Source organism: Cimex lectularius, unplaced genomic scaffold, assembly GCF_000648675.2.
Source record: "Cimex lectularius strain Harlan isolate CLEC.00 unplaced genomic scaffold, Clec_2.1 scaffold137, whole genome shotgun sequence".
NCBI classification, from domain to species: Eukaryota; Metazoa; Arthropoda; class Insecta; order Hemiptera; family Cimicidae; genus Cimex; species Cimex lectularius.
This window is the reverse complement of record NW_019392687.1, coordinates 54,229-74,289: the sequence shown is the minus strand read 5'-3', so window position 1 is coordinate 74,289 and position 20,061 is coordinate 54,229. Positions and strand designations below refer to the sequence as shown.

Here is a 20,061-nt window from a genome sequence, read left to right as displayed (position 1 = left end):
AACAATTGTTTCGCCTTCGATGCAGCATCCATGTGTGCAGGGGCACGAACGTCTTTTTTTTCAAAAAGGCGAGATGTCACCACTCACTAATGGGGCAAGCCACAAGCACTAGGTACAAGCAGAAAGGGTATTCAACAGCACTCATCGCACTCTCAACTGCCAATGTGGCTCGAGCTCAACAGTCGAAACCCCAATCAACAGCTCCTCTCGACAAGGGCACTTATCAGACCCACTAAACTTCTTTGAACAGATTCGTCGACGAAATGTCACTACTCAAGCAAGGCAAGCCACTAGCACTAGCTACAAGAAGCAAGAATATTTTCAAAAGCACTTATGGCACTCTCAACTGCCGATATGGCTAAACCACAACTGTCGAAACCCCAATCAACAGACTGTCCTACCCACTAAAAAGCCCGATCACTAAAGCACACTTTCCGTCAACTAAAGGAGCGTCCTTCATCTACTAATTCATTTTTATGCATGATTTCTCATCTTCCGTGCAGCAGCCAATGAGCTTTCAGCACCCTGTGTGCAGACGCATGACCTTTCTTTTTTGAGCAGACTTGTCGACGAGATGTCACTACTCACTAATGAGGCAAGCCACAAGCTCTAGCTACAAACAACAAGAATATTGTCAACAGCACTTATGGCACTCAGCTGTGTGGGGTCTTTCGCTCGTTATAACAGCCGGCACAGCCACTACGGTCAACGGACTCCAATCAATAGCTTTTTCCAATCACACAAAAATCTCGTGCAGTACAGCAACTTTTCCGTCAACTAAAGGATCGTCCTGCATCTACTATTTCATTTCGCTGCATGATCTCTCATCTTCCGTGGAGCAACTGTGTGCAGAGGCATGACCTTTCTTCTTTGAGCAGACTTGTCGACGGGATGTCACAACTCACTAATGAGGCAAGCCACAAGCACTAGCTACAAACAACAAGAATATTGTCAACAGCACTTATGGCACTCAGCTGTGTGGGGTCTTTCGCTCGTTATAACAGCCGGCACAGCCACTACGGTCAACGGACTCCAATCAATAGCGCAACTGTGTGCAGAGGCATGACCTTTCTTCTTTGAGCAGACTTGTCGACGGGATGTCACAACTCACTAATGAGGCAAGCCACAAGCAGAAAGAGCATGTTCAACAACACTCATCCCCCTCTCAACTGCCGATGTGGCTCAAGCACAACAGTCGAAACCCCAATCAACAGCTCCTCTCGACACGGGCACTGCTCTGATAGCTGCTTGGCTATGTCTTTCGTTTGTTTTATGCTCCCTGTACATATTGAATTTCCAAAACAGTCTTATCCATACGCTGCATGGTGCACCGTCTAGCATGTATATTAATGTATGAATTAGTAAACAGTCATTAGATGTAAGAACTATGCGTCTGTAATCTTGCCCTTCCTGGAACTCATGAATGCAGAAAATAGGTTTAAGTTATATATAAGTTAAGTTATGATCTTTACAAAACAACCGATATGCAGTAAGGCTGCTAAAGGTAGCGGTTTGTCAATGTGTATCAACTAATTTTATCCTGCAGAGACATATGACCTGGAATGTCTCTACAGCATTCAGTTCCGATCAATTTGGCCTGTCTATTCTCGCTGGTTTCGGCCTGTTAGACGTTTTTCGGCTTTTCACCATTCAGTCCTCTCCGTGCTTATAACCTTGACATCCACTGAAACCAGCAAAAAGGCTGGGGCTGTTAGACCTTCACAGTGAGGATAGTTAGATCAAAACGATAGAAACCGACCAGCAGGTTGTTTCTGCAAACTCCATGAGGAAATTTCCCAATATTTTGAGACACTAAGCCCTCCTTTAAGTTCATCCTGCAACCAGGGTTTTTATAATTTTTTCTCAATTATATATTATGATATATNTATATATATATACAATAAAATATTATGATTTTCATTAATTTGTCATGTGTCTATAGCATAAGCTTTGTAAACACTATGTAAATATTGTAAATTTGGATTATATTAAAGTCTTTGGGTTACTTTAAAGTTTTATCCGTTAGTATTTTTGAAATAAAACAGCTGTTGAAGTGTTTTTCAAATTTGTTCCCAGCACGGCTCATTTTCTCAAATGATACCCGAACCGCACCAGCTGCTGATAGTCCCATGTCATCGGGTGGAAGAGGCCAATTAACAAAGACGACAAATTCAACCCTCAAGAGTTGATTAAGAGTTGATTGTGTGACAAGCAAAACATTGACACATGTTTAAAAATTCGGGGTACACATGTTGCAAGATTTTCGCAGGCGAGGGCAGACTGAAGATTTGCCGGGTGTGCTGTCGCCGATGACAGGATGTTAAAAGCTGCCAGATGGGCCAGCTTTTCCACAAAGACTCCCGCGTGTCGCAACACGACAAAGTCATTCTGGTGAGTTGCCATTTTAATTATTAAATTTAAATCTGATGAAATCAAACACATCAGCTGTACGATTGATCATTACAACACAATAAAAAAATATCTGAAGACAAAAGAAACAGAAACAAATACTTAAAATAAGAGCTGTAAGAGTGAACATCACTAGCAAGCATTTAAGGTTTTAATGTCCAGAAAATTAAGCTTGAAAAACGGCATTTTCAGGATCAATCATGGTTTTAACAGCTATATTTAATTGTTTAAGAAATACTTATTTGTATTAGCTGGTAAATATAATTTAGTGAATGTGTTCAGGTGGATATGATGATCATTAAAATTTTTTTTAGAAAGTTAAAACACTCCGCGACACAGTCAAAATATACCAGGTCAAAGTTGAGCAGTCGCTGTCTTTTGAACAAGAACTCGCCGTCCGACTTCTCCAGGCCGGGAAAAGAGAGTAATATTTTTTGTTTTAAGTATTAGAAGGCATTTAGGTAAAATGTGTAGTATAGAGGAACTATTTGGTTGATGGTAGAAGCTTATGCTTTTTTTGATGTTTTTGATTTGTTGTGCATTCAATGTTTTCTCTTATATATATATTATTTTGAAGGAAGGCGAAATGCATTCTACGGAAGAGAATGGGCCTCCAGGACCACCTGAGGGTGACGGACGTCCACCTGGAAAACCTGGAACGTATGATACACCATCTCGAATCGTCAACTGTGATCCAGAAGGTATTCGGATCGTACCTTTTCATAATTCTTGAATATTAACATTTGCGATATAAATCCAGGTCCTGGAAGGTCTGCGCGTAGGGAACAAAGCGCTGAAAAGGGCCAATGAAATTCTAAACATCAAAAACGTTGAAACGCTTTTGGAAGAGACGGCCGTCGGGATTCAGAAGCAGGCTGTGAGTGAAGTCTGTTCTTTCTTTAAATTTGATATTTAATTTGAATAATTTAATCCAGGAGATCAATGAAGTTATACGAGGCCTGACGAGCGAAGCGACGGAGGAGATAATCGAGGAAGAACTGAACGCACTCATGAGGACGAGCCTTTCGAACCTAGACGTTCTTAACGTTCCCGAAGACGTCCGTACTGAGAAGAACCGACAGCCAGGTAAAAAAAAAACCAACATTGTTTGCCATGACATATTTAAACCGTTGATTTTCAGTTCGCACTCCAGTGAACCAACAAGTGGATCTCATGAAGCCCAGCACTAGTTCCTCGACGAAAGAAAAAGAAAAGAAATCAAGGAAGAAGAAGGAAAAAGAGCACTCTGTAGGAGTAAGGCAGCGGCCGATGAACAGGCCCGTTGGGGTACAATACACTCCCACATATAAATTTCCATCCAATAATCAAAAATGTTTTTCCCTTTCAGATTGTCATCAGGGATGATTAGAGAGATTGGTCCTGTTGATCTTACTTCCGTTTTTTGGCTTATTTTGCTCATTAATGAAATTCCTATCTTATTCAAAGTTCTCTCCGAATTTGTAAAATATATATGCCTGAAAAGTAGTTTTTGTCTTTCTTCCATTTGTGAGATTCTTTATTAATTTAATAATTTATATGATAGACCTAAATTTTATACTACAAATAAAAACTTCCAGTGATGATGTATAAAATCTATTTTTACAATGAAGTACTGTAGTATTAATAGTTTGGCCATCCTGGTCTGAAAGTCCTCGCTGGGGTTGCCAATAATGACCACAGAACAAGAAAATATAAAGTTGCTTACACCCAAAGATATAAGACAAGAAATTGAAAACTTACTGGCTTAAAAGGCTCCAGGACTTTAGAATATTTAAAAACATCGCCCATAAAAGTGTTAGCTGAACTAACCTAAGAAACTAACCTATTTAAGGCAGCAATCAGACTACTCCAGTGCTGGTAATAAAAAAAAAATCAACGGTTTAAACATCTCATGGCAAACAAGAAAATCCCCAGCCTCTGCCTCTAATTCTGGCTTTTATTAATATAAATAGATCACCTATAAAAGCTATAATTTTAAAATTTGAGGTTATGTGTATTTTTAATGGTGCGTTGTACTGAAGAATTCAAAAGTCGGGACAGCAACTAGGCCCTAATGATAAACCTTTCATTATTTTCTTTTGACAGAGAGCATATTTTTATGCCAATTCTATCAGAAACATAGCTTTTTCCTAAATTAAGATATTGGAAACTTAAATAATAAATAATGGTATAATATTGCTGGCCATACCGCATCAAAAGCCCTTTGTACATCGAACGATGTAAGTAGGGCTTCTTGCTTTTGAAAGGTGCATTACGTACGAACAATTTCATCGCCATCAAAGCTTTGTCGGTGCTTTTTTGTGGTACAACACGATATTGATCATGGCTGATAAGGTCTTTATTATAGGTAGCAGGTTGATTTTTTAAATCAATAATTTTTTTAATATTATTTTCCCTCCAACTGGGAGAAAACTTTTCGGTCTCAACTTTCATTGTACTAAAGATTTCTTTAACTTTCCAAACTGGTCAGTTTGTGTGTGTGTGTGTGTGTGTGTGTGAGAGAGAGAGATGAGAGAGAGAGAGAGAGAGAGAGAGAGAGAGAGAGAGAGAGAGAGAGAGAGAGGGAGAGAGAGAGAGAGAGAGAGAGAGAGAGAGAGAGAGAGAGAGAGAGAGAAAGAGTGAGAGAGAAAGAGAGAGTGAAGGTAAGAAAATTAAAATAAGTAAAAAAAATGGAAAGTACGAGAAAGAATGGATGAAAGGAAAAAATGTTGGGTGACAGTCTGAAGAGAAAAGAGACATAGTAACACAGCTAAATAAAGAAGGCAACACAAATATCTGAAGACAGAGAGGGTGTGTGAGAGAGAGAGAGAAAGAGCTAGTGAAGGGAAAAAAAATTAAAATCCGGAAAAGATATTTTGGAAAGTACGAGAAAGAAAGGATGAAAGGAAGAAAAAATGTTGGGAGACAGTCTGAAGAGAAAAGAGACATAGTAACACAGCTAAAGAAAGAAGGCAACACAAATATCTGAAGACAGAGAGGGTGTGTGAGAGAGAGAAAAAGCGAGTGAAGGGAAGAAAATTAAAATCCGGAAAAAATATTTTGGAAAGTACGAGAAAGAAAGGATGAAAGGAAGAAAAAATGTTGGGAGACAGTCTGAAGAGAAAAGAGACATAGTAACACAGGAAAAGAAAAAAAGGAAACACACACACACACACTCATATATATATGTTTCCTTTTTTCTTTTCCTGTATATTATATATAAATAATATATATAATACAGATAGATTGAGATCTACAGACAGATTGATAGATAGGATAGAAAGNGAGAAAGAGAGAGAGAGAGAAAGAGAGAGAGAGAGAGAGAGAGAGAGAGAGAGAAAGAGGGAATATCTCTATTAGAGAAATTAAATCAATTTTAAGTAAAGGAAAAACTAGACCTTATGAAATAAAAATAAATATTAGGAGAAAAAATAAAAAGAAGAGACCAGATTAAAAACTTGGATTAAGTAATTATTTATGATCTGTAACAACTAGTTGTACATACAATGTTCATTATAATTCTGATAATAATCATTGGGTAAAATATACACGCCATTTTTACAATCAAATGTAAAATATTTAATCATTTGACATTTTATAATCATATTGTACAAAAATACACTAATTTTATGTGGGCTTTTAGTTTACAATACTTAAGTTAGATTATGTTTAGCTTCATTAATCCATATTTACTATAATTGTTGTTTTATTGTTTATGAACATGTATTTTTTCAGCTGTTGTCTTTTCAAAATGGCAGATTTGCCCTTCATGCCGACGCTGCGTTTATTGCCGCCTCTGTCCAACAGATAGTGCCAAGGTGCGTCTTTCCAAGTTGAAATTTTCATATATTTTTAATTATACTTTCTTTTATTAATTTGTAAAATATTTAACTGACAGTACATTTGGTTGTCGAAAATTGGCAAAAAAAGATCCTTTGCGATTTTCCGACTTTCTTTTCCGAAAAGTTCTTTCCGACTTGATGCTGGGTGTTGATCTGCGAGTCGGTGAACTCATGCTGAACAGGCATTGGATCTTTAATTGGGTCCGTCTTCACTCGCAGTTATTCCCTGAAGATAATAATTAAGAATAGCTCAACAAACCCGCGAATGAAGACTGACCCAATTAATTACCAAAGTTGGTTCTTTCAGACTTGGTTCATTGTCCAGAATGACAGTTCTTTGCCCAGAAGTCTGCTAGACGTAATTCAATTAAATAATTTTTCGATTATTAAGCATATTTGAACATGAATTTATCAGTGATAATTAGGATCTAGGAATTTATCAGACTGAGAGACTAACAAGCTTTAGTCTGTAGGACTGGTATCTTTTTGTTCTTTACTAATTTTGCATATAATAACTAAACTGTTTATTATTTTTTATTAGGTACTGTAGATCCATCGGGTCAGATAAAATCTTGGTCTTGGGGAATTTTGGTCAGGGTGAAAGGCTTCGGGCCTCGGACGGCGACCGCGAACTCGCCCTCGGACCCGGGGGTGAAGTTGGCCGTCACGATGACATAAGCCCCTGGCAGGAGGCTGTATTCGTGCTTGAGTTGTCTCCAGTTGACGAAAGCCCCCGTGTCACCTTCAGGCTCGACGACGAGGAAGAATTCCGCACCGAGACGTTCGCCGGGCCAGCTTTCCTTCTGAAAATTAATGATCGAAAGAAAGAATTAAAGGCAATTTTGAACGGACACACACACACACACACACACACACACACATCCCACAGATATTTCTTTCTCTATCTTTTTCTCTTTCTCGCACATTCGCTCTCTCTGTACTAATAGTTTGTTTGTCAGACGCGATTCGGCATTTTGCTGTCTTCACTGGTTGTTAGGGTTATAAGCAGGGAGAGGACTGCAGTTTATGACAATGAATGAACACGTCTAACCAATCTAGCGAGGATGGGCAGACCAAGACGATCGGTAAGGATCAAAACATAGGTTTATCACTCCGCAGACGACATGGATAAAGCTCACAATTAAAACATTTTTATTAATTTTATTCCTGTCTTTTTCGTACATTCCCACCTCCATTTCTTACATTTACAACATATCTTTCTTTGCTAACATTTTTTTCTTTTACCCACAATCTTCTTTTATTTTATTTACCGCTTTCTTTTTTTATTTTCTAGTCCTTTACCCTTTATTTCTCACACTGATATCGTTCGATGCGTAATATTTTTTCTACCTCTCTCACTCCTCCCTCTTTCCTTCTCTTCTATTTTAATCTATATTTTCTTTTCTATTTCATACTTTAATCCCACCTTTTCTTCTTTCATCCTACCTCTATCTTATTGTTTTTTTCTCTATCGCTCAATATTTGTCTTGGGTGTATACTCCATATTTAGTTAATCCATATTTGCTTAGTGGTCATAATTGACCATATTAATTATTCCAATTAAATATTCTTCGTTTTTGGTTGAGTTGAAAAATTAGTGTCACCAGCGGGATTCGAACTCAAGATCTTATTTATGTTTAATTATCTTTCTCATATCCTAACCCCAACTTTTATTCTTTCAATCTGTCTCTACCTTAATGTCTTTATTTCTGTCTTATTTTTTCCTTTCTCCCACTCTCTCTAGCTCCTAATATTTCAATGTCTTTCATGCTATAATATTTTAACTGGTCACTTTCTATCTATCTGTCTACCCGTCTGTCTGTCTGTCTGTCTCTCTCTCTCCCCCTTTTTCGCTCAAAATTTATTGTTATTGACTTATGGTCGTAACTTCATGTTTTATTCTCTTTTTTATAATCTAACCCCAACTTTTCTTCTTTCATCCAATCTCTATCTTATTTTTCTTTATTTCTTGTTTTTTCTCTCTCTCACCCTCTAATTCTCCCTCGCTCAATATTTTCTTGCTTGAATACTGTAGATTTTATTCTCTTTCTCTTTTTCTAACCCAAACTTTTATTCTTTCTCTCCGTCTATATGTCTTGTTTTTTCTTTCTGTCACTCTCTCTGGCTCCTAATATTTCAATGTCTTTCATGGTATAATATTTTAACTGGACTCCTTCTCTCTGTCTGTCTATCTGTCCCCCCTCTCACTCTCTTTATCGCTCAAAATGTATTGTTATTGACTTATGCGCTTAACTTTATGTTCTATTTTCTTTCTCATATTCTAATACCAACTTTTCTTCTTTTATCCTATCCCTATGTTATTATTTTTATTTCTGACTTATTTTTTTCTCTCTCTCTCCCACTAATACTCTCTATTTCAAGCTCAATATTTTCTTGCTTATATACTCTATATATTATTCTTTTTCTTATATTCTAACCTCAACTTTTCTTTTCTCAATTTGTCTTTATCTTATTGCCTTTATTTCTGTCTTGTTTTTTCCTTTCTTCTACTCTCTCTAGCTCCTAATATTTCAATGTTTTTCATGCTATATTGTTTTAACTGGTCTTTTTTTCTCTATCTGTCTGTCCGTTTGTCACTCTCTCTCTCTCTCACTCTTTCTATTTCTCCCTCTCTCCCAATATCAACATTTTTTATTTTTTATCATTTTTATTATCAACTTTTTTGTTCTCACCCAATACCTTTCTTTATTATTTTTTCTTCTACATTTTTTTCTTGTCAGTATTTATTTTCTCTCTAATATTCTTTTATCTCTCTCTCTCTATCACCTAGCTTACAATTTATTTATACCCTTTCTCCTATACTTCTTTGTCTTCATTCTTTCTAAGCCTCTTTTTCTATTTCTCTCTTATCTTTAATCTTTCCCTTAACATTTTTCTATTTTTCCTCTTTCACATTCTTTCCAAAATTCTCCATCAAAACATATATTTTACATATCTGTAAAAGGTTTTGAAATGTTAAAAATATGCAGCGTGGTATAAAATTCTAACCCCGCGATCCTAAAATCGCTAGAGAAGCAAATTTAAATGGTTTGTTAGTTTTTATTTGTATTTATAACCGTAATTAGCTCAATATTCGAAGGAAGACGAATCGGGGTGAAAATAACGCAGAACAATCTCTCTTTCCATTTAAGCCCGAAGAGGAGGAAAATCCATTTCAAACGAGCAATAAAACGGCTATGCGGCTCTTCCACCTTCTCGGTCAGATCCATTAAAAATCCAGAATTAACAGTAACACCTTGGAAAGACTAAATACGATTGAAATTACCCCGGCGTGCGCCCGTTTATTGTTTTACGTCAATCATAACATTACAACGGTAAATTTAAAAGTTCTATCCCCGAAAGGTAAAGAAGAAGATGCTAAAATGTATCTATAAAAAAAATCCAACAACGGTAAATCTAACCGTACAATTGACCTAGAATGAACCCGACTGACCTTGACCCAAACGAATAGATATAAAGAAACACCAGAGTATAGAAAAACAACGAGGGAAGATAGTGGATAATCACTTGGTCAAAGGTTAAATTAAGTTTTAGTTTAAATTCTTGGGTGTGTCACGCCCTCATAGTCTTAATGGAAATTGGATTTTAACTTATAATTTTATGTGTGGTGATTAGTGACCGTTAATCGATAATTATTCAGAAATCGTGAGATGCGGTCCGGTGTGATGTAGGTTTCAGAAAAACATTTTCTTTATCGTGCCAACGTTTCGATCTTTATAGAGATCATCTTCAGGGTTCAAAGTGCCGTGCCCACTGGTGTGAGTTGGGCACTCTCAACACGACACGCAAGAATTGCACAATTACACAGAAGACAAACACTTTGAGCCCTGAAGATGATCTCAATAAAGATCGAAACGTTGGCACGATAAAGAAAATGTTTTTCTGAAACCTATATCCCACCAGACCGCATCTCATGATTTCTGAATACTTATAATTTTACCTGAAGTATAAGCAGTAAATGTCTGATTAATTGAATTAATTAAAGTTTTTAGTTGAGATAAAAAAGTCAGTGTTAAGAACGGGATTCGAACCCACGATCTTCGGCTAGATACGGTGCTACTCTACCATTTGAGCTATCATGACTTCGATCCACTCGGACACTAACTTCCCATCTCAACTCCTCCTTTTGAATTTTCCCTCCTTTTTGCCATTTTTCAAACATCATGTAATCTATTTGATTCTCGGCGACAAATGAAATGGCCACGAGAGCTTTAGTGAAGATATACTTCACTGTAACTTATTAAATCCACTAGTTTTCGTGGTCCGCTCGACCAATTAATATCTTTCAATTAATTAAGGTTTTTAGTTGAGATAAAACAATGGCAAAAAGGAGGGAAAATTCAAAAGGTGGGGTTCAGATGGGAAGTTAGTGTCCGAGTGGATCGAAGTCACGATAGCTCAAGTGGTAGAGCAGCGGCGTATCTAGCCGAAGGTCGTGGGTTCGAATCCCGCTCGTGACACTGACTTTTTTATCTCAACTAAAAACCTTAATTAATTGGTCAAGCGGACCACGAAAAGTAGTGAATTTAATGTCTGATTAATCATCAACCAAGTATCAAAACGTCCAACAAACCCAATTTTCAACAAAAGTAAATCAACACGAACCTCATTATTATTCTACCATTTTAAAATGAAAATCGTTCCATCTATCGTAGTTCATGTCCGGGAAAATTTCAATTATAAGTTTGACCGAAAATTTTTCTACGAAAATGGTTATTTCGCTACTTTAAACAATATGCGTTGTATCTCAGGGTCATTGCTATTGACTTATTGTCCCGAGTTTAATAAATTGCAGCGTGAGATATCAATGAATAATAGCTCTTAATTTACGGGGGGGCAAACACCTCGACGTTATCCCTCAATCAATGAACAACCAACAATTAATTGAGGATTTTAAATTAAGGTTAAACTGTTGGTTAAATATGTCACACATTTATTTTGTAGAGTTTTCGATATCGGTTTGGATTATTTGAAGTCATAAGTTGAAAATCTTAAAGCGGATTTAAATAAGAAGATATCTGGATTAAGTCAAACCATTGTACTTAGATCGAGGCAAATATGTCACAACTTAGTAGTGAAAAAAGTCGGGTTGTGGTCAAGGAGCTACTGGCATGGCACACTTGCTTAATCTTGTGCAAGGAGCTGTTGGCCCATGTGATGTCACGTTGGACAGAGTGCAGGGAGGTACTAGCCCATGTGAAGGTGCTACTGGCCCCTTCGGACAGGGTGGGGAGGAGTTATTAACCCCTCTGAAAGTGCTACCTATGTGACGTCTTGAAGGAGTGCACGGAAAATGATGGTTTATTACAACTGCAGCCCAGTTTAAATTGTATAAATAAAAGTTGTGGCATCGGCAATATGTCAGATCTAAGGAATTGTTTACTAAGCGATGAAGTTCAGTGAGGGTAATAGAAAATTCGGAAAAGCTGTTGTAACGTATTTGAAACAAAATGACCTACACCGTTTAAAGATGAAGTGGACAGAGTATTCCATCCAAATAGATTTGAAGCTGAAATTACAATTGAAATGATGATAGAACATTGAATTGGTATGATTTAACATGTGTTATGCTGTTTACAATAACATTACGATAAAATCTATATTTTATACTTTTGTTACACAATATCCTACAAATAATACAAAAATAACAATTATCAAAAAATTGAAATTCAGTTACAGAGTGTTAAAAAAATAAGTTATGATCATAATTTAAATAAAGTCACGAGGACTAGTAGCACCACCTAATGGGCAAAGTACATCCCTGCTCTCTGTAGAAGCTCCTCCCCCTCTGCCCGACGTGACGACACTTGGGTCAGTGGCACCATCAACTGGGCTAGTACCCCCTGCGTTCTGTAGAAGCTCCTCCCCCTCTGCCCGACGTGACGACACTTGGGTCAGTGGCACCATCAACTGGGCTAGTACCTCCCTGCACTCTGTAGAAGCTCCTCCCCCTCTGCCCGACGTGACGACACTTGGGTCAGTAACACTATCAACTGGGCTAGTACCTCCCTGCACTCTGTAGAAGCTCCTCCCCCTCTGCCCGACGTGACGACACTTGGGTCAGTAACACTATCAACTGGGCTAGTACCTCCCTGCACTCTGTAGAAGCTCCTCCCCCTCTTCCCGTCGTGACGACACTCGGGTCAGTAACACTATCAACTGGGCTAGGACCTCCCTGCACTCTGTAGAAGCTCCTCCCCCTCTGCCCGACGTGACGATACTTGGGTCAGTAGCACTATCTACTGGGCTAGTACCTCCATGCACTCTGTCCGATGTGACGTCACATTGGCCAGTAGTTTCCTCAGATCGGCTTGTAGCTCCTCCCACTCTGCCCGACGTGATGACACTTGGGTCAGAAGCACCATCAACTGGGCTAGTACCTCCCTCCACTCTGTCCGATGAGACGTCACATGGGTCAGTAGTACCTTCAGATTGGGTAGTAGGTCCTCCTACTCTGCCCGACGTGACGATACTTGGGTCAGTAGCACCCAAGGTACTGGGCTAGTACCTCCCTGCACTCTGTCAGATGTGACGTCACGAGCGAGTAGTGCATTCAGATGGGCTAGTACGTCCGAGAAGGCAGTAGCACCTTGCACAAGCGTACCCAAGTGGTCAGATGTGTCAGTGGCTCCTCGTGCTAATAACACTTGTGTCAGATTCGACCTTTCCGCACTACTCACCTTGTAGATGAAAAACGCCACGTGAAGAAGTTTGGGCCCATGTTGGGTCAGAGAGACGCACAGCTTGATTTTCTTCTCTTCGGTCGCGTCCTTGAAATAACTTGTATAAGGGTCGAAGTTCATGCTCTCGGCTACAAGTTCAGGAGGGCCGACGTTCAATGAGAACTGGGGATTCGTAGAAAATTGTTCAAGATCGTTGCGCGAACCTCCGCTAGATACGCCCTTCACCCAGGCGCCCTTTTCCTCCAGCATCTGCAACAAAGGTCACAAACATGCAGAACTTGATGAGAAATGTGTTTTTAAATATCATATTTCGTTGTTTTTATTACAACTTTGATGTCAGGCTATAAAAGAAACCATGATATCTAATAGAGAAATTTAAACTCCCCTTAAATTATAAGCATAATTTATTTTATTACTACCGTAAGAATAGAGAGAGTTAAAAATCAGCACAATAAATTAATATATGTAAGATGTAAACGTTTAAGAAACCAGTGAGTGATAAAGTTACCCAAAATATGTGACTGCAATTAGTTCTTTTTAAAGAATGCCACAAAGAATTAAAACTAGAAGTTAAAAATGAAGGACAAAGAATGCTGAACGTACACTTTCTTAAAGTCATTTAGTATGTGTTTAAAATATTTCCACGATCAATCAAGGAATTGGCTATTATTTAAAGACTCGGACTTTTTTAAATTATTGATGATTCAGCATATGTCGAGAATCTTTGTATTGCAAAAGGTCAAGATAGTCTATTGCATAAAAGCTTTTAGTTTTTACGATGATGCTGTAAATCCTATCTGTTTAAACAGTTTGATTGACTCTAATTGTTTAGCAAGTTTAAGCACAAGTTTATAACCGATAGAGAAAATTCTATATTTTTACCCAAAAAATATTGCGGTTTTGAGGAGCCCAAAGACTGACGTTGTGGAGACGGAAAACTCTTCTTAGAAGCGAAAAAGCTTCAGAAGAGTTTTGGAAAAATAAATTGAGAAATTTTTTCTTATGAAAGTTAATTAGCCAAAATTTTCATTGTCTCATTGGCACAAGTGTAACTTTTTAAAATATATTTTTTGTATCGTTATTTTGTAGCAGGACAAAGTTACCGGAAAAAAAGGTTTTTATTTTTTAAACAATTTCTAACCACTAAAGTAGATTTTCTCTTGTTATGAGTTCTTAAACTATAATATCATTGTTTTTATTTTTTGATATATACCTAAAGTGCTGGACCAGTTTTTATTGATGTTATTCTATATATTATTCTGTTGTTATTCTACATTGCTGAGTCCAGGATTGTTTTTGTAACGTGTATGTTATTTCTTTAATGCAGGGTGAAAAAATATAAGAGTCGGGCAGAGAAAATTTTCTCTTTTTATCAAAAAATATTGGGATTTTGAGGAGTCTGACGTTGAAGAGCTGGAGATGGAAAACTCGTCTCAGAAGAGAAAAAGCTTCGGAACTGTTTTAGAAAAATAAATTGAGAATTTTTTCCTATGAAAGTTAATTAGCCAAAATGTTCGTTTCCTCATTAGCTCGTGTTACTTTTTAAAATAATTATTTTGTATCGTCGTTTTGTAGCAAGACAAAGTTACAAGAATACAAGTTTTCATATCAAAAAAAAAATTTATATAATTTTTAAAGACTGAAATGTTAAAGTTGATGTTTACGTAATACGCTGAACCATTTTTTATTGATGTATTCATATATCGTCACGTCCAGAATTTTTTTTTGTATGCAAGGCGAAAAGTACAGGAGCCCGGTAGAGAAAATTTTCTCTTTTTACCTAATAAATATTGCGAGTTTGAGGAGCCCAAAGACTGAACAGGTGTATACAGAAAATTTGTCTCCGAAGGGAAAAGTTTTGGAAAAAGAAATTGGAAATATTTTCTTATGAAAGTTAATTAATCAAAATCTTCATTGAATTTTACCTCCTTTTTGCCATTTTTCAAAAGGTGCGGTTGAGAAGGGAAGTTAGTGTCCGAGCGGATCGAGGTCACGATAGCTCAAGTGGTAGAGCAGCGGCGTATCTAGCCGAAGATCGTTGGTTCGAATCCCGCTCGTGCCATTGACTTTTTTATCTCAACTAAAAACCTTAATTAAATGTAATATATTAATTGGTCAAGCGAATCACGAAATTAGTGAATTTAATGAAGTAGGGAAAATATTTTCTCGTTTTATCTAAAAACATTTTCTAATTTGAGGAGTTCAAAATCATCCAAGTCCCCAATTGACTTAATTTTTAAATTGTCACACATAATGATCATTTCTATATTTTCTTATGCTTTTACTTTGTAATATTCTGAATGTCCCATGTTACTTGCGTTCTTTTAGAAATAATAATTTTCAACTCATTTTATTGTTAACATTAGCCGAAACATTAGCATTAGGTAAAAGATTGTAAACATGATTTTTTCACTTCGGATAATTTGCATCGCTGGACTTGGCATCAGTGATACAAATTTAAAATACAATCTCTAGGAAAAAAGACCACTTCAGCGAGTTTTAAAATATTTTTCCGTTGTCATCAAGTTTTACAAAAAATTTTCTTTAAAAAAAACATATTTGGATTGAGAAGATCCAAATTATTTAGTGCACATAAAAAAAGCTTCCAGCTTCTATGATTAGTCAGATTGAACGCATTCTAGAATTTTTATGGGTTAGAAAGGCTTTATGGCAGCTATTGTAAGCTTTAGACTTTAGAAGGCGATGTACCTTTTAATAATATATACTAACAGGCTAAAATTCCACCCATATTTAATATTGATGATTTGTATATATTTTTATACATTAATCAAAGTTTCACGTTTTTTAACGTTTCATAATTGAGTCTTTGCCTAAAAAAGTTTAAAAAAATGTAAATTGCTAAAGAAAAAAAAAACCGACAGATAAAATTTGTTTTAATTTTGTTTTAGATTTTAAATTAACATTTCAATATTGTGTAGTTCCTCCTCTTGCCTCAATTACATCTCGAAGACACCTCGGCATACTTTCTACCAGTCTGGAAATGTCTCTTGGCTGGAGGTTAGCTCATTCTTCAAGAAGAGTCCTTTCAAGATCGTGGATTGTATCAGGAAGTGAGGGACGTGCAAGAAGATTCGTCTTTTGAGGTTATCCCATAAATGTTCGATTGGGTTCAAGTCTGGAGAACGGGCTGGCCAGGGTAAGACCCTGGAGTTATGCTGTTGAAGGTACGTTTGTACTTTGCGAGCGATACGTGGACGGGCATTATTGTGCATTGTCGTTGATTTCACCGAGGATAGGCAACGCATGATGTTCCAAATTTCATCCACATAGCGAGTGGACGTCAAAGACCTAGGAACAACAGCCAACTCTGTGCGACTCTCCATTGAAATTTCCGCCCACATCATCACTGAGCTACGTTAAAAAGGTTGGCTCTGGGAAAAATTACCATCTTCGTACCTTTCATTTCGCTTTCGCCTCACTCTTTCACATCCATCTAGAGATCGTAGAGCAAATCTGCATTCACCTGTAAAAAATACAGCAGGCCAATCGTTTAAAGACCAATGGCTGTGTTCTCGAGAAAATGCGAGCCGTTCAATTCTGTGATCTGGTCAATTCTGGTCCTCTTAAGGGGCGAAAAGCCATCAGTCCATGCTGATTTAATCTTCTTCAAGCAAGGCGTTCGGAAATTTGGACACCTCAAGCTTCCCAGAGTTGATGAATCGCTTGAAACAGTAAGGTGACGGTTTGGCAAAATTCTCAAAGTCAAAAAATGGTCATCCTCTGTTTCTGTTACCCTAGGGCGTCCAGAACTGGGCATTCTATGGTAGGATCCAGTTTCTCGAAAACGTCTAACCGCGTCTCGCAGTGTTTCGTAGAATACTACGATGGCAAAGGACCTGATGGAACGTCCGTCATCAATAAGTGCCACATCATCAGCACTAAGTGGCATTTTTAAGTTTAAAAATTGAACGATAAGCTGGATTATCGACCTGCTGGAAACATGAAGTTTTTTCGGAGGATCTACGGAAGAGGTCAACACAGAGAAAAACTTCCTTTGGGTTTTCGCCGAGTTTTCGACAGTTTTTATACTGTCATCTTCAGGGCCTGTTTTATTATCATATAAAAAAACAACAATTAAAAACATGAAAAACAAATTGCACAAAAATTGAAATATCTTACTTTAACCTTAATGGGGAAATAAAAAGACCTGGTGTTTTGGGCACAGAAGTACATTACGTTTTTTTTGGTGTTCAGCATCTAAACATTATTTAAATTGAATAAATTAATAGTTGTAATTTTTTAAATTATTAATTTATTCAATTTAAATAATGTTTAGATGCTGAGCAAAAAAACCTAACTTACTTCTGTGCACTTTTTACTTCCCCATTAAGGTTTTTCATGTTTTTAATTGTTGTTTTTTTATATGATAATAAAACAGGCCCTGAAGATGACAGTATAAAAACTGTCGAAAGCTCGGTGAAAACCGAAAGGAAGTTTTTCTCTGTGTTGACCTCTTCCGTAGATTTCCGAAAAAACTTCATTTAAAAATTGAAATTAAGAAAGCAAATATAAAACTAAACAGTTTATTGCTTCAGAATTCAAATGAGACTGAATGAACATTTCAAATTCTGTAAAAATTAAACATTGAAAAATCCATTCTTCTTGTTTTTGATTAAGGATTAAGGACTATCAATTTACCTCTAATTGATATTCCCAATTTAAAACATAGCATAAACTAATATTTATTGATAAAAACAATTAGACAGATTAAGGGTAGAATTTTCTTTTATCGAGAAAATGAAAAAAATCAATTGGGCGGAATTTATTGCCTGTCGGGGTATTTACAGAATATTCTTGTTTTAATGGTTTTTTTTAACTTAAGTGATGCAATTTTTCATTGGCAAGATTAGATTAATTTATCATGAGGGTGAACAACTTGATTTTAAGTGATAAATCAAGTAAAGACGTAGAAAAGTGTTATGACATTTGGCATGAATGTCGAAAAAATCGAAAGGCTCGATTTGTTTCAACAGTAATTCAAGACTAATGTGAATATTTTTGGTAAATATTTTTTGTTTGTTTGTTAGAAAAGTGTTATGACATTTGGCATGAATGTCGAAAAAATCGAAAGGCTCGATTTGTTTCAACAGTAATTCAAGACTAATGTGAATATTTTTGGTAAATATTTTTTGTTTGTTTGTAAAATCATTCAATGTTCTTTATTTCAGGAACTACTCAGGTACAGCCAAGGAGGTTACATAGCTTACATTTGTTCAGGTAGGAGTTTTGTCCGCTAACAAAAGCTTCTAGATTCTACGACGACACAACAAAAGGCATCTTTGTACAGTTGTCGTGTTGTGAAATTTACAAAAACCTTTAGTAGGTGTTCAATCCGTTTAAGGGATTGATCCTTGGTGCTCTGAATGAATTAAAATTTAAGCTAATCCGCCTCGTTCCCTCGGGAATAAATCAATCTTAGTCCCACCTGATAATCCTCGGGCCATTCGATCCAGTCGCTCTCGATGACGTCGTACTCGTCATTTAGGCATACGTCCACTTCCTCTTCCTGCAATCAGGGGATAATTACTAACCAGATTGATTTTGAATTACCGGTTTCCTCTATAAAAACATTAGACGGACATTGTTTGGACTGGCCAGGTTTAAATTCAACAAAGCATATATGGTCAAGAGCATAAACTGCCCAGGTTTATTTTTTAAAGAAATTTTGTTATAAGGTTAATTAAATGGAACCTGCAAAATTCTTGTCTCCCTCGAGTGATACGCAACAGGCTGGCCATTTTTTCTCTTCCAGTCTTTACTGACTCGTATGACATCTCTGTTCAGCGAACTAGCACATCCCATAAGTTTCACTTCCTCGCCAGGGCCCTCATCAGGTAAAATGGCTAACTCAGATCGGTTTGACTTTCACCGGCTGCATCTGGAAAGCAAAACAAGAAGCACGATTATAGAGAAACCGTAATAAACACCGTTCAGATGTTAATATTACGGTTACAAAAAAAATCTCGAGTCATAAACGTATTTTTTATTATTACACATATGCGATAAAAGAGAGAGTCGCTTTCAAAAGGGTTTCGAGTATTCTCACCAAAATGAACGCCTCGTTGAAAGCGAGCTTTGGATTCCGTCCAAACTTCAAGTCCAGAAGTTGAGACAGAAATTTCCAATAAATTCTGTTTTATCTCGGGCTGAAATCCCGGCGCCAAGATCGGCGAGGGGTTCCGAAAGTCGAGCCGACGGCGGTGAAAGTGGCAGTGAAAGCTCCATGCTCTTCAACCAGGGTTTGTTTTAAGGTCAGAACGTGAAATATAGCATCAGAGCACTGTTTAAATGTCGACTTAAATCTCCGGAATTGTGCAAAACCGACTCTTTTTTTCTTAGTCTTGCAAAAGAAAACATGCACTAACAACCAATTATAAATATGTTATATATTAAATCCCCTTATCAAATCCTACTCTTCACATTCCTCACTTTTCTCCAATGTTTTGAGTTGCACTTTATACATGTGTGCTTTATCAAAAAGTCACTTCTTTAGATACATCCTTAAGACCTACCCTGTTCCTTATGTACCAATTAATCTATTCCTAGCCTAGGATCCAAGATTCCCTCATTAGTTTACTTCAAATTTTTGATTAACTATTGTACGTTTCACCAAAGAAGCTTCGCAGAAAAATATCGAATTAGGAATACGTAATCTTACTCGGTCTCCTGGGTGCAACTATTAAAATTCTATCGTGTAACTTTTAGGGCTCTTCAAGGATTCGATTCTCAAAACTAGTCTGGAATTGCCCAGATGCCCTAAAAAACTGGGATCCATAAGTAGCCTAAAGCTACAGTTGCTATCACGACTGGAGGGAATAGCAGGTAACGATGCTGGAGACACCCAAGGTAAATAGCCTCGGAACAACACTTAGATCCAAAATCTCTTTTGCGAAATAAACCAGTACAACATTAATAAAGAGCTTCTTGGTTGCTAGGGAGCACAAACGTATACCAGGCACGAGGAAAGCAAACTAATGTTTCAATGAAAAAATAACGGTTTGGGAATAATTAACCAAACGGTCTCAAGGGTGCAACTATTAAAATCTTATCGGACAACCAGCTCTTAGGGCTGTTCAAAGCTTAGACCCCAAAATTAGTCTGGAATT

General features: G+C 37.0%; 2 protein-coding genes across 4 annotated transcripts in view; one reads left to right on the top strand and one right to left on the bottom strand.

The window, feature by feature from the left end:
- Positions 1–1,940: 1,940 nt before the first annotated feature.
- Positions 1,941–3,894, top strand: LOC106664967 (charged multivesicular body protein 6-A-like). Its single transcript, XM_014391080.1, has 7 exons — positions 1,941–2,391; positions 2,724–2,833; positions 2,987–3,110; positions 3,170–3,286; positions 3,345–3,495; positions 3,551–3,696; positions 3,758–3,894. The coding sequence occupies exons 1-7, from the start codon at positions 2,335–2,337 to the stop codon at positions 3,776–3,778; spliced, it is 726 nt and encodes a 241-aa protein (XP_014246566.1). The 5' UTR covers positions 1,941–2,334; the 3' UTR covers positions 3,779–3,894.
- A 2,013-nt stretch (positions 3,895–5,907) lies between these two features.
- LOC106664804 (calpain-9-like) overlaps positions 5,908–20,061 on the bottom strand; it is a 44,679-nt gene continuing 30,525 nt past the window's right edge. For 2 of the 3 annotated variants that reach the window (XM_014390815.2, XM_014390814.2), the window contains exons 2-5: positions 18,647–18,833; positions 18,381–18,461; positions 12,932–13,183; positions 5,908–7,033 (exon numbers count right to left, since the gene is read on the bottom strand). In XM_014390815.2, coding sequence (XP_014246301.1) covers positions 6,791–7,033; positions 12,932–13,183; positions 18,381–18,461; positions 18,647–18,757 — 687 coding nt within the window. In that variant the 5' untranslated portion in view covers positions 18,758–18,833 and the 3' untranslated portion in view covers positions 5,908–6,790. Of the gene's footprint in view, positions 7,034–12,931; positions 13,184–18,380; positions 18,462–18,646; positions 18,834–19,001; positions 19,021–20,061 lie in introns of those variants that run through there. The other variant, XM_014390817.2, reaches the window with a different exon arrangement.